The sequence below is a fragment of the Pomacea canaliculata genome, linkage group LG6 (genome assembly GCF_003073045.1).
Source record: "Pomacea canaliculata isolate SZHN2017 linkage group LG6, ASM307304v1, whole genome shotgun sequence".
In the NCBI taxonomy this organism is placed as follows: Eukaryota; Metazoa; Mollusca; class Gastropoda; order Architaenioglossa; family Ampullariidae; genus Pomacea; species Pomacea canaliculata.
In genome coordinates this window covers 3464578-3480982 of record NC_037595.1, presented here as the reverse complement: position 1 = coordinate 3480982, position 16405 = coordinate 3464578, and the positions used below count along the sequence as shown (strand labels likewise).

General features: G+C 38.9%; 1 protein-coding gene across 4 annotated transcripts; it reads left to right on the top strand.

Annotated features, from left to right (window-relative positions):
• Positions 1 to 583: 583 nt before the first annotated feature.
• On the top strand, positions 584 to 15749 carry LOC112566218 (DDB1- and CUL4-associated factor 6-like). 4 transcript variants are annotated; one of them, XM_025242245.1, is made up of 18 exons: positions 584 to 978; positions 1364 to 1425; positions 1773 to 1865; positions 2280 to 2357; positions 2713 to 2817; positions 3066 to 3179; positions 3531 to 3666; positions 3829 to 3986; positions 4628 to 4672; positions 5039 to 5189; positions 5935 to 7689; positions 8462 to 8771; positions 9003 to 9156; positions 9787 to 9943; positions 10322 to 10410; positions 11286 to 11391; positions 11738 to 11830; positions 13837 to 15749. In XM_025242245.1, exons 1-17 carry the CDS (start codon positions 909 to 911, stop codon positions 11788 to 11790), a joined length of 3636 nt encoding a protein of 1211 aa, XP_025098030.1. In that variant the 5' UTR covers positions 584 to 908; the 3' UTR covers positions 11791 to 11830; positions 13837 to 15749. The 4 variants fall into 4 exon arrangements, with proteins under 4 accessions (XP_025098030.1, XP_025098033.1, XP_025098029.1 ...); XM_025242248.1 differs by having other exon boundaries at positions 585 to 978; positions 11741 to 11830; XM_025242244.1 differs by having other exon boundaries at positions 585 to 978; positions 11738 to 15749.
• The last annotated feature ends 656 nt before the right edge of the window (positions 15750 to 16405 follow it).

The following is a 16405-nucleotide window of genomic DNA, read 5'->3' as shown; positions in this document are numbered from 1 at the left end:
AACCATGAAGTCCGTTCCCTAACCTTAACCTAAGCGTTGTCTAGTCTTTTACCTGCCTGGCGTTGTGGTTTTTTTTTTTTTTTTTTTTATAGCCTACCCTTATCCATTACGCACCCGAACTCAGCCGACCTTGGAGTCCACAGAAGACCCTGCTTTACTTTCTCTCAGACTAAAGTGATCTTTTCTTCGGTGCATCAATTCCACTGATCTTCTCGTGTACCAGCACGTCGTTGTTCTCCAGGATAAGCTAATATTCCCAAAGTCCTTCTTGATCTTCGGACACACGATTTCGACCACATCAAGCATGCACTTCTTGAAGAGCTCGCGCTGTCCTTAAATTCCCTGTTCTCTTTTGTAATATTATATACACGGCTACACCAGCCGCGTTGTTTTTGGTGTACTTGTCTGTGTTTGACTGTTACGTGTTGCCGATTTCTAACGACTAGTCGTACTCAATAAAAGGAACATAGGTTTAAAAACAACAACAACAACACAAAAACAATTAAACTGCTGCACTTTACAGTTGGGCAGACAGGGTGGTCCAAATTATAAGACGTCCGCGGGGCCACCGTACTTAGTGGGGCAACTAATCTCTCCAGCTCAACTGCAAAAATTGATCTGATTTTGGATGTGAGGCTGAACTTATAGTTTTCTGAATGTGTAAGAGATGCACGCAATAAAGATCTAGTTTTCTGTAGGAAATGTGAGTTGTACGTTCTGCGAGTTCTGTTGAATTAATTTATGGACAACGGGAGGTCATTGGGGTCGGCCGGTGAGTTGTTCCCCTTGAAAGTAAAAAAAAAAAAAAAGTATGGCCGATTGAAAACAAGGCTCGGGTCAAGAATGACCGTTCCAAGCAACTATTCCGTTGCATCTTAATCGCAGCCTGTTTCTGCCTACCACATAAAATGTTTTCGCTCATCCAGAGACGAGAGTATGGTCTACAATCGCCATCCACTGTTTTTGATGCTGCTAAAGGTAACATTACGATATATGAAGATGTTTTTTGTTTTGTTATTATTATAATACTTTTTTCTCGCGTTAAAGAAAGCATAAATAACCCCCCAAAAAGTAAAACGCATTATTTCATTATGATTCTGAACAAACAATACGGAATTTGTATTTTAAATAAGCAGGATACCTAATATGCACTTTTTCAAGCGTCGATGTTTGAGAAAGTAATATAACAATGAAGAAAAGCAACAAGTATGGCTCAGACTTTTTAGTTTTTGCTGTTTGAGATTCCGTATTTAGACTGTTTACACAGCTGCTGACATTGTAGTAAGAAGACTTCTTGATATTTAAGATTAAAGAAAAGGCGGTAAAACATATTGTATAGCATATTCTTTCTTTTTTAACTCAGCAAGTAAATTTATGGTTCAGCGTCTGAAAATTGCTCGTCGGCTGGATGTCCATCGTGGCTGTGTAAGTCAGTTTTTAAATTGAGTTAGAATATTAGCACATTTACGAAAGGTTGTATCTGCATGCTTAAAGTATATTTTATAACTTATTATAAATACTTGTTGGGATACTGGTTGTAATAATACTGGGACTGCATACTTTACAAAGACTTTCAAACAGGCAATTCATTTAGAAGGAAACATTCAGATCGTCCATTCATTGACGTGTTAGTTTACACATAAGTAAAAAATGAATTAAAATGAGTATTTAGTAATACTCTTTAAATTTAGTAGAAGAATGATTGAAAAAGCAAATTAGAGAACAGGAAAGTTGATGGTGTTTGAACATCAATGTTTATTTTTCCTTAACAGGTGAACACAATTTGCTGGAATGAAAGTGGTCACACCATCTTGTCAGGCTCAGATGACCAACACTTAGCGATTGTAAACCCTTTCACTGGCAAGGTCAGAAGCAACTTGCCATCTTTATTGAGCTTACTGGCATCATCATCACCGCCAGTGCCTTATCACTTCTGTTTAATGTCAGTGTAAATATACCCATAAACATAACTGCAGACAGCTTTTAAAAAAACTTTTGCTATCAATCTGCAGGGGTTAGTAAGATATTCTGATCATGGCTGAGATTCTGTTTTTATTTCTCTACTGTAAACAAGTCAGGGCAGCATGCATAGATGCATGGGTATGTGGAGTTGTTGTGTGTGGTGCAAAAAGAAAGAAAGAATTAAATGTATTCATTCAATGAATATATTGTTTCCATTTCCTGTATTTTGTATTAAGAAATATACTTTTGTAAAAGAAGTTTTCATTTATTCTAATTATGGAAAAACACAATTTTTTTTATAATCTTTGTGTCCTCAGACACTTGCTCATATTCGGTCTGGACATCACTCCAACATTTTTAGTGCAAAATTCCTGCCAAACTCTCAGGATCGGGAGGTGAGTTGAATATCTTGTGCTATCCACTGATTTTATGCAGTCTTTCTGCCTTTATGTTACAGCTGTTATATCTGCTCTAAATGTAAATAGGGTTTTGTGAACATGAATTATTGTTAGGTACATGCAGATACATGGATTACTATTAAGTAAATGCATGGAAATGAGTGTATTTTGTGGGAGGTTTGTATGTTTGTAAATACACCATACCATGTCATTTAAGTGGACATCATTTTGCTTGTGTGCTTCTGTGCTTGTGTTATCAATTTCTTTTGTAAAACACACTGATCCTACTAAGAGTGGGGAAAGATACATTTTATATTTTTTTTGTGTCATATTTTTTATTTGCTGTGCATAGATAGTCTCTTGCTCAGGAGCAGGCAGCATCTTTTACACAGATGTTGAACGTGAAGACACCTATGGGAAATGTTGCTTTGACTGTCACTTGGGAACTGCCTACGAGGTGGGGACCAAAAGATCCTACCGGCTACTTATGGGAAGATGCAATATACTTTGGTTGTCTTGAAGTTACAAACATTTTCATTACATGAATAAAAAACACCATGCAATTTAAATGGTATACTTAAAATTTCCTACATTAAAGCTGCAAAAAGTAATTAAATGATTGAGAGGATTTATTTTCACTTTTTAGAAAGTGAGTAAGAGATTCCTTTAAGTATATTTACCCCACATACTATTTGCTTTTGACAGATTGTTGTTGTACCAAATGAGGCAGCCACATTTTTGTCTTGTGGAGAGGATGGCACAGTACGATGGTTTGATATGCGCATAAAGACCAGCTGCACCAAAGCCAGATGCAAAGATGTGAGTGGACCTTCCTATGTAAAATAATATAAATGGAGTTTCCTGTGTGAAAATGATGTGAGCTAACTGTGTGACATGCATGGACTTTTCCATATGAAAATAACATTAGTGACTGTCCTGAATGCAAAGGTGAATGGACTTTATTATCTGAGACATTTATACCTGTGTAAGTTTTTATGTTCTGGATCCCAATTCCTCATACCACCATAATATAATTACATACCAACAATTTTATGACTTACAAAATAACAAGTATTTAGAGGGATTTGGAATGCAAACTGCTGACAAGCTGCAAACAAAAAAAAATTATAAGGATGAAACAATCTATGACTGGGGCTGCAATTTTTCTAGGATGTACTGATCAACTGTCGTCACGCAGTCACATCTCTTGCCGTGGATCCCATCTTGCCTTATCAGCTTGCCACAGCATGTGCTGATGGCTCTGTGCGGGTCTTTGATCGTCGTATGTTGGGCACAAGGTCTTCCGGTAATAAATCCTTGTCATGTTTGTCGCAAAAATTTGAAGAGTTGCTTTGCTTCATATCACCAAATTTTATATAAAGTGGGGTGGCTTCTGAGGAGCTGCCACTTTGTGATTTTGTTTGGTATTATTTCCAGAGCAAAGTTTTAATAGAAACTCATGCTGCAGGCACCTATACCAGCCGAGCTGCCAAGGGGATGTTGTGCCGCTTTCTGGCTCCACTGGAACACAAAGCTTATCGCATTACTTCCCTTAACTACAGCCCCCATGGTCATGATGTATTGGTCAGCTATTCTGCTGAAAACGTGTATTTGTTCAACACTCAGGTAACTGATCATTTATTGACCCTACGGAGGTCTTTTTTTCCTTCTCTTCATGTAGTGGCAAGCGGTGGTGTGTTGTAGTCTTGCGACGATGTTTGAAAAGTTGCTATCTTTTTGCTTCATACATTAGCTTAGGTCGACAGCATCAGAAGGCAGCCAGTCTTAATTCATTCAATATGGGTGTATTGATGCAATTGAGCTATGGAATAGCTCATTCAGTACGAGGGCTATTGACATAATTGAGTGTAGCTTATATCCTAAGCCCGGTCTAGGACAGCTTAACATAACTGATGAACTAATGCAGGCTCAAAGTTCCTGTAATTCCCACTTGTTTAGTAGATCAAATATTTATAAAGAGAGTTCCAAAATTTTGAAGAATTTCTGCTTTTAAATCTCTAAGGCCAATGTCACCAGGATGGGAGAAATAAGTCAGAGCCTCAATTGTGTTGAAATCGGAAATCTTCAGAAACCAGAAACCTTTATTTTTTTAGCCATTTCACAAACAAGCTCATTCCCATCTTCATTTCTGTTCTGGAGTATAAAATGCATGGAATTTCTTAGTTAGATATCAAGGTTCATGTATTGTCATGTGTTTATCAAGTATTTGTGCTCAATTGTATTTGATTTTGACTCTATTTTTACAGAATGAAAGGGGGAAGACTTTTCATAAATCTGAAGCCGATGCATGGGTATGTTTTTGAAGAAATATTTTTTGAAAGATTAACTTTGTGGTGACAGGTGTTTCACAATCTTACAAAAATATAGGTAGGGGAGATTTCATATCATGGTGGTTATAGCGTTTTGCTGTGGGGCACAAAGTTGCTCAGGCCTGTAGTGGCAATAATGTCTTTTCCTTCTCTACCATCAGTCATATAATTTTCAAGTCTTTCTTTGGCTCAGGTTTTTCTCTGTCATGTTATATTGGTAGCACTGCAGTGCAGTTGGTTATTTTGTATGTGAGTGCGCATGCACATACATTTGTGCATTTGTTCACTTAATCTCAGAAATGTAATGTGGTCACTCTCATGTTTATGCCAGCAATACTATGATGGCAGGCAACCAAACCTGCAGCTGGATCAGAAACAGCAGCAGAAAGAGCTTCAGACCTGGTTCCCCAGCCACCCACTAAACGCTTGCGTTTGCGGGGTGATTGGTCGGACACGGGGCCAAATGCACGCCCAGAGCGTGAACGAACAGAAGACACCGGTGAGTTCAATATTTAATATCTAGGGATCGTATCAGTAAAAATTTTTAACACCATAAGTCCAGGCCTTGATCTTTGATTCTGATACACAGGTATGCGCAAATTTGAAGTATTTACAAAAGCTCATAAATAATAAACATGAAAGGAAGATAAATCCAAATTTTTAAGTTTTAAAGTTCAGAGAAAAAAGCTGTTTCTACCTTATTCCATTGATGAATTGCACTTTCTTGTAAATACATAGCAAATCAAGTATATGAAATCTTATTTCCAAAACGAAAATTTTGATACAGACTTAGACACATTTGATAATTACTGTGGTGTTTAGTCTGATATTCATTGAATTTTAATGGTTACACACCATGTAGCAATGACCAAACATAACTTATGATGATAAAGAACAGCAAGTGTCTAAAGTAAACTCGAAAATTATTTTTTAAAAATTGTTAGCGGCATCTTTTTCTGGCTTGTTACATCAGTGTCATTCTTATTTTTCCTTGTGCTTTTGTGCAATGTTTTTTTTTATGCTTGATCCCTGATTTTGTGATTAATAGATTTCTTTCACTTAAATGTGAATTCAGTATCTTATATGGGTATAACCATCATCCTCACTGATGGCATGACTGTGTTATGTTCTTATCACCTGGTCTCGTCATCCTTTTATGTTAAGGCGTTCACTGACCCACTCTAAATGACAAACAAGCAGGCGTTTTTTGTTTTTTTTTTAACTTCCTAATATCTGTATTACAGGTCAGCCTCAGATGAATCTCATGCAGAGAATGTCAGACATGTTGACCCGTTGGTTGGATGGCAGCCTGCGACGCCGAGATGATGACCAGCATGAAGATGCTTCTCTGGCTGTTGATGAAGGAAGCAACTCTGGAAGCAGCGACATAGGGGCAGATGACCCTCGCTTAGAAGACATAGAAAATCCCCCTGCTGCTGCTGCTGCTGCTACAGCGGGCAGATCTGATGGAGACAGTTCCTCAGGTTTAGGTTGTTTGCAGAGCCAGAATGTCCTACTGGAGCCAACACATGATGGAGAAAATGCTGAGCAGGGTAGTTGTGTCCCTGCCAACAAATACTGTGGCCTTCAAGAAGATGAGAGGGGAGCAACGACCATGTCAAGTGTTGATGACTCTGATAATCAACTGAACAGTTGTTCAGAAGGGCTTCTACAGGATAGTTCTATACAAACCTGCAACCCAGTGTTGTCTGAGGGGGCTAGCAGGGACCTTAAAGATGAAAGCATTGGTAATAATGTGCATAAAAATGATGACTTGTGGAGAGATACAACCAAAGGAGGATGTTGTATGTCTTATCATTCTCACCAGAAAGAGTGTAGTGGGGAAGAAACATCTTGTCCATCTTCCTTTCCTGGGGTGCCTTGTGTCAGAGCAAATGACCTCCCATTCTTCTCACATGGTAGTCAGGGTGAAATCCAGAAAACTCAAGCTGAAGGTTTGTGTGAACAGACAGCTCAAACTCAAACTATTTATGGTCAAGCATCAGCAGAAGGTACCAAAGGTGCCAGTTCCTGCTTGAGATCTGATAATGTAGATGGTAATACTTCTGCTTTAGACTTTATGCTTAGGAACGCAAGGGGTGAATGTGGCGAGAACAAACAAGAGATGAGTGAACGCATGGAGACTGTAGCAGTGAAAAGCAAAGATGTCAGTGGAAGAAGTGATGGTGGTTCTTTTACCCATCCACAGCAACAACAGCAACAGTCTGTTCACAGTAGCTGTGGTGTTGGTGTTAGTCATAGCAATACAGTAAGTCCTGATGGAAATCTGTTTGCTGTCACCCCCAGCCAGGGAAGCATGGTGGCAGCTACTCGTTTGGAGCCTGTCATCAGTCTGCATTACTCCCATGAAGGAACAACAGCCAGTACCATCAGGGTTGGCTATGCAAGTTTTGATGTCAACAATCCACCCCTAGCAAACTTGTCAGGAACACATGTTTGCAATCCACTGTCTTCAAGCACAGGGGCAAAGGCTTCCAGAGATGGGATCCAGTGTATGGCGACAGCAGGGACCGAACAGCCTGGCCCCAGTCAACAAAACGACGTTGGGATGCTGGCCGATATGCCAGTTCCAAATAGCTCTATGCATTGCACCCCAGAACTTGTTAACAGGGATCGTCCAGAGAACAGAGACCTTGCAGGTCTTTCGCTGTCTTCCAGACCTGCATCTTTGACAAGTGTTCAAGTAGAGGAGGTTATGGTAGCTGATACAGAAAGAAAGAATGAAGAAGAAAGCTGGGACAGAGTGAATGCAGATTTTCAACCAGACCTCATCCACAGCTTGCCAGCAATGCCTGAAACAGAGGTGCAGCCTAGTTCATTTGTACCACAGTGCCACATCACAATCCACTCTCCAGTTTCTGAGCCAGAGACTGATATGGTGAGAGAAGAGAGCACCAGAGAAAGCAGGGAAGACAGCGAATGCACTGCAAGGGGTGTCAGTCAGGTGGCAGAGAACGCTGTTACTGATACCATGCCTGGTCAGTTGAAGGATTTTGCAACTTGATTGTTATAACCTTTTTTTGTATTTGTGTATGTGTACATTATAAATATTTCTCATTTCATTAATGCTAGATTTATATTTTTGAGTTTTATAACTGATGTAGCAGATATAGCCTCGTCTAGTGGTTAGTGAACGGGACTGTGAAGCAGAAAGTCTCCAGTTCGAGGTCTATTCAGGCCTGCGGCTGGAAAACTTCCTCCGTCCACCCAGCAGTTGCTCAAATGCAGTAATGAGTGGGAAGACTGGGGTTTTACACAACAGCAACTATAGCTATATCAGTTATCACATCAATTCAGCTGACTCTGGGAAAGAACAGCATGTCCAACATACTGGAATGGGGAGTTAATTATCAGGGGAGATAAAGATGATAGCAAGAGAGAGGTTGGGCTCTGCCTTTTATATGCCATGCACGATACATTGGTTCACTGACTCTAGGCTTGGGAGCCTTTTAGTTGAAGCATAACAAAGTTTCAAAAATGATGCATTTATTCTTTGTCTGTAATTTATTTTTTTCCCCCTTTGAGGATTAGGTTGCTGAGGAGACGTTATTTGTCAGTTTAAGAAATTTTAAACATATTCCAGAAACCCTTAAAGATTTGTAACAAGGAGAGTGAGAGATAGAAACCTAGCTTCTTTCATTTTTGCATAATCTCAAAATAAATAGTTTATTCTGTCATAGCTCAGAGATACAGTTTAGTTGAAGTTAACATTTTTAAGGTAATTTGTTTTGTTTCACATCTTTTTTCCAGGATCAGTTGCTTGCTTTGCTTGTCACAGCTATTCTTGTGACAAGCATGATGTTGGCAGTACTATCAGGGAACAGTCTGCTCCAACTTCTGACTCACAAGCACAGCCATGTACAAGCCATCCTCAGGCTTCAGGGATCAGTGGACTCGGAGTCAGCACCTCCAGACAGAGACGAGCAGGCCATAGTGGACCCCCTACCGGCAACTTCCAGCTGTCACTTTCGGATGAAGAAATAGAAGAAGACAGCAATGATGAAGACGAGGGCAGCAGACCAAGAGACCCATCACATCAGTTTGCTGGCTGGAGCTCTGGGTGTGTGAGAGATTACACTACATTGCGTTAAAGTATGTTAGACAAGATTGCCTTTAGTTAGGTGATGCAGAGATTGAGTCCTGATAGGGTGGTGATGCAAAGCACTCAAGTCAGTCAGCGAGGTAAAAGGGTTCTGTAGTCTAGGGAGAGTAGGGGCAGTGAGGTGTTATACTTTAACAATGCTAACAATAGTTGATTTAAATTTTAGTTAAAATGTTTGTTCGTTTTCAGAGCTGCAGCAGAGAATGAGAGGCATTTAGCAGCAATGCGGATGCAGAGTGCCTATAGGAAACAGCGAGAGCTGCGAGAAGAAAGAGATATGGCAGCAGTCTTTCAGCCTTTTGCCACACGCATGTTCAAAGGTCATCGTAATGGGCGAACAATGGTATGATTATAGATTACAGGTTTATCTACAGAGAACATTGTTATTAGAAAATGTAAACTGGATATCAGGTTTATGAGAACAAAAAATATGACTGGATATAGAGATTAGTGTTTCCTATCGAGTCATATAAAAATATGCATAAATGGGCCGCGTGTTTGACCTGCCTGGTCTAGGGCATCTGAAAATGTAAACAATGTGTCATGGGGCTAAAAAAACAGAATTTACAATGGAGTTCTCAATGCCTAAGACATTGTGTAATAAATAGGACATGAAAGATGTATTGTTATCACTTTTTATCAAATGTTGTTACCATTTTTTAGCTATACATGTATAAAAAACATCACATCAGGGATAACATTAATCGCTGTACACTTAAAAAGTTTTGTTTATTAGTTGAAACAAATTCAACAACTTCTTTTGGGGTGGGGGCTAAATTTCCCAACAACTTTTGCTGAGGTTCTGAAAACCCCTTGCATTTTGTGGGGGGTAAACTCAGGTAGAGATTGTGATAAAAGATCCTAATGTTGATAGTTGCCATTAGCATGTACAAAATGAATAATGAAGGTTGTGTATAAATGTTCAGTCATGGCATGATACAAATGTCACAGCAAATTGTCTATGTTCTCTTAGATCAAAGAGGCCAATTTCTGGGGTAGCTCAGTGGTAATGAGTGGATCTGATTGTGGGCGCATCTTTTTCTGGGACATGGATTCTACAGAACTTCTTATGCTGCTAGAAGCTGATCGACATGTTGTGAACTGTCTTCAGCCTCACCCATTCGATCCTGGTATGTGGCATGCACCTATGATCCTGGTATGTGGCATGCAGAAATGATCCTGGTATGTGAAACGTGTAGATGCATATCTGTATGCTACACACTTTTCCAGGTGTAGATGGAGAGGCTGATGTGTATTTTTAATTTCTTTGTCATCCATAAATTTTAGGTGAAATATTAAAGTGTCTGAACATAGAGAGTTGAAAGGCTGTGAAAATCTTACTTCAGAAAGTTAAAATGTTGGATGATTTAAGGCCAGGTGTTGGGTTTTTAGGTTTTGATTAGAGTTCTTCAAGTATTACAATGAACTACATTGTCAAATTGTAATAGTTGGTAGAATATTGACATTGTTGTTTATGGTATACGTAAGTTGCTTCGATCTGTGTACAGTTTTGGCATCCAGTGGCATTGACTACGATGTGAAGATCTGGTCGCCATTAGAGGAACATCCTTCCTTTGACATAGAAATGGCAGAAGAAGTTAGTTATTTACAAGTATTTACTGTGTTTAAACATTTAAGAAAGCATGAATACTTGTTTATCTAGTTATAGATATGATTTTAGTAATGAGCATGAATTATTTACCTGTTTGCGAATGTGTACACAGCCCACACACATAATGCTCCAAACACATGCACATCTGCTTTCACTCTGAATTATCAGATGCATGCAGTCTTTATCCCCCCCCCCCTTCCTTCTCCAACACACACACTCTCACACAAGGGATCCCCAATATTTGTCATCTTTGGTGGATGGGATTGAGTGGGTGTCACGTCTCAATTCTCTCCCCAAATCGTTTGTGCTTATCCTGGGGACTCACGCTGCTCATTGCACAGTCATAACACAGAGGTACAGCAGTTGGTCTTGGGAGAGAGGAGAGTATGGTAGTCCAGGGGACTTAAGCCATGATAGGGGCCATGTGAGAAAATATGCATCATGTGGCAACAGCAAAGCTGCATGCAAGTAAATTGAAGAGTAGCAAGCATGTGGACCATAAAGCCACCTATACAGCACAAACTGTGGTCCTAAACTATGGTCCCTCAAGGGTAGCATTACTTTTACCTGGATAGGAACAACCATGCCTGCAATACCTTAATTTCTTCATTTAGATGTCAACATCAGGTTTAAAGCTGTGTTTTCAGGTTTTGTTTGTATCTGTGGAACCCCAAAATTCAAGAGTGAATCTTTTGGTGTCAAGCAGGAGTGATGGAAATAGCAGAGAGAAAGCAACTTAATGAAATCAAGAAAGCAAATTTTGTTTGTGCACAGATATCATTGGCCTTGTATTTTACATGACACTGGTGTGTGTTCTGCATGAAGGCTTGTAGTTTACCCTTGATGATGCCTACTTTCAGGTGATGCGACGTAACCATATTATGCTGGAAGAAACCAGGGACACCATCACTGTGCCTGCAGCCTTTATGCTTCGAGTCTTGGCCTCTCTAAACCAGATCCGAGCAGGTAAGCATTGCCCCTGCATAGAGCAAATAGACCAAAATCCGTTGAGCATTCTATGCTGTGTTGAAGATATAAGCAACAACAGAATAAACATAAACTTTTTTTACAAAATCAATTACTGGATGGCCTGGTTTGTCATCTGTCAGGATCTTAATCTTCAGTTTTCCGTTTTTAGCAACTAGGTGAAGTTTGATTTATATGCGTTTCTAATTTATTACTTCTCTCCTAAGCAGAAAGTCGAAAAAGAAATTGTTCATATAATGTTTTCTTCATTCATCATATCTGTTAGGTTGCTGGGGCTAAGATGACCTTGTCTGGAGTCTCTTATTTGCTAGTTCATTTTGTCCAGCAGGTCGTGCAGGAGCAGGACGGCAAGGGGTACTGCAGGAGGACAGCGAATGAGGAAAGTCAAGGTCTTGCACTAATCACCATCTGCCTTGATGTAGGATTTGTTGTGTTGTTGCCATTATTATAGGTCTTTCACTGTGTGTTGACAAGTATTACCTGTAAAGAACCACTGGGATTTTTGTGAGTTCTTGTGTACAGGCCAGCTTAGCTTGCTCTCACACCTTTTTGATCAATGATTAGTGACTGCATGTTCTGTATTCTTTGTTGACTGATGTCCTTTGTGTGGATTACTGGACATCTGTTTGCTTGGTTTTGTTTTTTTTAAGTCAGATATGCCGTCTATGCTATGACTTCACTTGAATAACTTTGAACTACTTTGATTGGTGTTTTGACTGTATCCTTGTTTTAATAATGAAAATATGTTACCAAAATCTTCATTCATTGCTTGATTGGTACTGATCAATGGAAGAAGCACATTGATAAAATGTAGCAACTGACAAGGCCTACCACTCATGCCTATCATGGGTGATAGAGAGCAGGATGACCAGTCCACTTCTTCACGTATTTAAGCCACATTGACCACCCTCCAGGCTACTTTGAAGGACAGTGTTTGACATTGTGTCATGCCGGATCACGTGGTGAAACTAGACCAGCTTAGATTGCTTGGCTGTTGCAGGTAGGGGTTCCTGGTGTCTGAATTTGGCAACTGTACTTCATACAGTCATTGGTTTTATGTTCTCTGTACAAGATCTGAATCAACTTCCTCAGGCACTTGTTCTCGAATGCCTGGATTCTCCTCTCTGTATCAGCAAGCAGAATCCACATTTACATCCATAAAGCAGGATAGGTATAACAGGGGACTTGTACAGATTATACTTCATAGTAAACCTCTTTTTGCTGCGCCAGATCCTGTCCAGCCTAGCCATTTCTGCTGTTGCTGTCACCAAACTCTTAAAAGATCATTGAAGTAGGAATACAAATGTAGGCATATAGAACTGAAAGTTGTATTTGTTGTCATAAAAGTTATTGTATTTTTATAATTGTACGTTTTTTAAAATTTGGTATTTACTCATACAGCCTGTATTGAATAACATTACACATTTCATTCTGGTGATCCTTTGTATTGTGCCAGTGGGTAAACTGCATAACTTGAATTATCTAAAAAGCTTATTTGTCAGTAAGTTCATTTTTATTCATTATATTTGCATCTTGTTTACATGCTTTTTTGATTGGTGCTGCACTTCTTGTGCATAAGGTGCATTTTCAATAAACTGATGCAGGACCTGACAGTACCCATCGTTTGTCTAGTTTGTAATTTTGACGATCTGACAAAAATCTGGTACTGTTACTGTTTACTTCAGCAAAACATCAGCAGCAATGTATGAATATATTTTACTGTTCCCATTTGTTTCATGCAATGATGACTGCATAACACACGATTAGAAGTGTGTTAGTGTGCAGCAAGTGTTTGCAAGGAATGCAGTGCCATAAGCTAAAATCTGCCTGCATGTGGAGGGGTAAAGCAATCCAGTGTGCAGACAGATGTCCAGTAATGTTCCTTGTGCTTATTTGTGACTGTATTGCTGTGGACCTCCATTGTATTTTTTGATTGTGTCGTCTGTGACTACAGGGCCTCTGGTGGTGTTACTGATGTACATTGAAACACTGCCATTGCATAGAAAATGGACTATTATTTTGAGGGCCTTTTTGCCAGTTTAGGATGAAAGGGTGACAGTTGTAATTGGTTTAATACTAGTCACAAACATGGGTGATGTCCTACAAATCATATCCAGTATATTGAAGCAAAAGAGCAGAGCAGGAAAACGAGAGAGTGAAAGAAAAAATGCTGTCAGCATTTGAAGAGAAATGAAGAGAAGTCTGTATTATTGTTTATTTGATGTGACCTTGAAGTGTTGTTTAAAGAAAAGGATCATTATGTTTTGTTGTAGATGGGATAAGTAAACAGATCGCAATATTTGTTTTAGATATATGATTTCCAAATAGAGGGCTTTAATAGGATTTGAAGGGCAATCATAACATTTTCTATGTCTATAAGCAGAAGTTATTATATAAGACACTTTGTTCATTTGTTGTGAACAGACTCAAGCATCCCAAGTTATGGCCTATACACGGTGACAGATTGTTATGTGGACAATAGTATACCAAATTTCTAACACAGAAGTGCCAGCAGACCTATGTAAGATTTTACCTATGAAGGTTGTGATGATTGCTTTAGTGGATGCTTTGCCATTGACTGCTATGAACATGAAAGATGTGGAGTAATTACCTGTGGGTCTTTCTTTGGAAAGTGAATGTTACTTTTTCTGTTTAAGGCTTGATATGATGACATCCATTTAAAGAAGTGCTTGCTCATTTTGTCCTTTTGCTAAACTGTTTGAAATTTGGGAAACACTTTAAAATGAATGATTTCTGGATATTGGTGCTTGGACCTATGCATGAGAAGAATCAGAATCATGGCTAAAGGACAAATATATTAAATAAAGCATTCTTTAGTATAGACAGTTGAGTCTGTCAACGGAATTAAGCTGTACCAATGCAGATTTTGACAGAAGTGTGGCATTAGCTACTTGTTCACCAGTTTTTTGGTCAGAGGCATTCTCATTTAAGACCAGAAGCCTGATGAATAATTTTATTTTTAATGATTTAAATCTTCACAAAACTTTTATCATACAGATTTCATATGACTGTCAGTCTTCAGATTTTTTTAAAATTTTGACTGTCAGAACTTTAGCTTTGCAAACATGTCTTTGTTTTATGCACAAGGCTAGTGGTTGCCATCATTACATTGACCACCTGTGTTCATTACACTTAACTCACTATGCTAGGCCCCAGTTAACTAAATGATCCCAATGCATTCTGCTCTGAAATATGGAACTGATATCAATATTGCAAAGAGCAAAGGAGCCCTACGATCAGGTCTCGCCATTGTTAGCTGATGAAAGTAGTTTAATCATCCCATGGTGCTTGCACCACATCCTTCAAACTTGTACAGAGCATCACGATGTGTGGTCTGCTTAAAAGAAAAGTGTAATTATTTTGTCTGGAGTTCTGTGCCTTTGTTACATTTTGTATTTAGAGACATTTGGCTGACAAGAACGGCAGGCAATTTTTCGTAGTAGTAATGGAGTGGTTTTTTTTCTGGGGAGACTACGGTTGACAACATTTCGGGGGAAAAACAACACTGCATGTGATGGAAGGTGTGTCATAATCTATTTTTATGTGGATAAAGAATGAATGTTTGGACTGTGTTACAGTGACGAGTATCTGTATTTTAGAAAACTGAATAATTTTCATCTTAGTAATCATACCTTTTTGTGAACAGTATTTGTTTGATAGTTAATTTGGTGTACCTTTAGGGGCACAATGGTGTGGAGTTTTATGATGGCTGATGTCCATGTTGTTAGCTTCTAGACAGAGTGTTGAACTTATAGTTCGTCATCCATAACTTGAAGATATTGAAGTTCTTTTTTCTGTAGAACGTGGAGGGACACTGACAATGTATGGACTCAAGAGCATTTTGAGGGGAGGGGGAAGAAATATTTTTGATAAAACATCTTTCTAAGCCTGATTTTCAGCTTTTCACATTATGTTGCATGTGTATGCACATAGTCCTGTATCAACTAGACAGGTACTTATTGTCAGTTTGAAACTGAAGTTTCTTGTTTTGCTTATAGTTTCTAAGGCGTTTTCTTTTCTTAGAACTTAGAAATGGTTTATGTTACAGTTCACTTCTTTAATCAGAATTCTTTTCAATCAATTTTTTGAAATCCACTTTAAAGAAAATGACTCACTTTATTTTCTGACTTGACTGATGATCACCAGCAAGGTTTTGGCTTGTTAAAGACTGTTCTTCAGGAGATTGTCATTGTAAATATATTGCTTCCCTGGCTGTTCTCCTATTTATAATTATTTTCTGCCTCCCAGTCTTTCCAATAGTTAGTCTATTTAAGTGGTGTTTGTGAAATGTGGTTGAAATAAAGTTTTTAACTGATGTTTTGCAGCATTGATCTCACCCCTCCCTACCCCTACTTAATAGTAATAAATGCAAAATTTGTAAAGCGCATACTCACACTCCTAAGGAGCATGCTCTTAGCGCTTAAGAACAAGAACGAAACATGGACAGCATACGAGGGACAGGAAAACAAATAGCATATGAACTATAAAAGAAACCGTACTAAACAAAGAATAAAATTAAATACAGAAAACACAAAGAGGAACCCAAGAACAAGAGATGAGAGTAACATGATATTGCAAAAGGAAGTGTGTGACAAAGGACTGGCATCATGGAAAAGGTTGTTAGGAGTAATGTTTACAGAAGAGGTGCGTTTTCAGTGCACATGTAAAGGATTCAATAGTGGGTATGTGGCGAATATGGAAAGGGAGAGAGTTCCATTGTTTCGCTGCACAATAACTAACAATCCTGTGGCCATGTGTTGCTTTGGTGACAGGAAGAGTAAGAAGACGATCATCAGATGAGGAGCAGAGTTGTCTAGCTGGGATGTAAGGGAAGAGCAGTTCAGAGCAATAATCAGGGCAGGTGCCAGCAAAGAAATTTTTTTTAAAATATAAAACTTTGTCAGCTGATGCAAGGAATAAATGCTTGAGCTAACAGTTCATAGGATAAACATAATTTGTATGAGTGGAAGGG

Bases quoted from the DNA above. Each gene is read 5' to 3' on its own strand.
- LOC112566218 (XM_025242245.1), top strand. From the start codon at position 909: ATGTTTTCGCTCATCCAGAGACGAGAGTATGGTCTACAATCGCCATCC. The intron at 1,426-1,772 runs GTAAGTCAGTTT...TTTCCTTAACAG, and splicing joins TGGATGTCCATCGTGGCTGT to GTGAACACAATTTGCTGGAA. The intron at 11,392-11,737 runs GTAAGCATTGCC...CATTTTGTCCAG, and splicing joins TCTAAACCAGATCCGAGCAG to CAGGTCGTGCAGGAGCAGGA.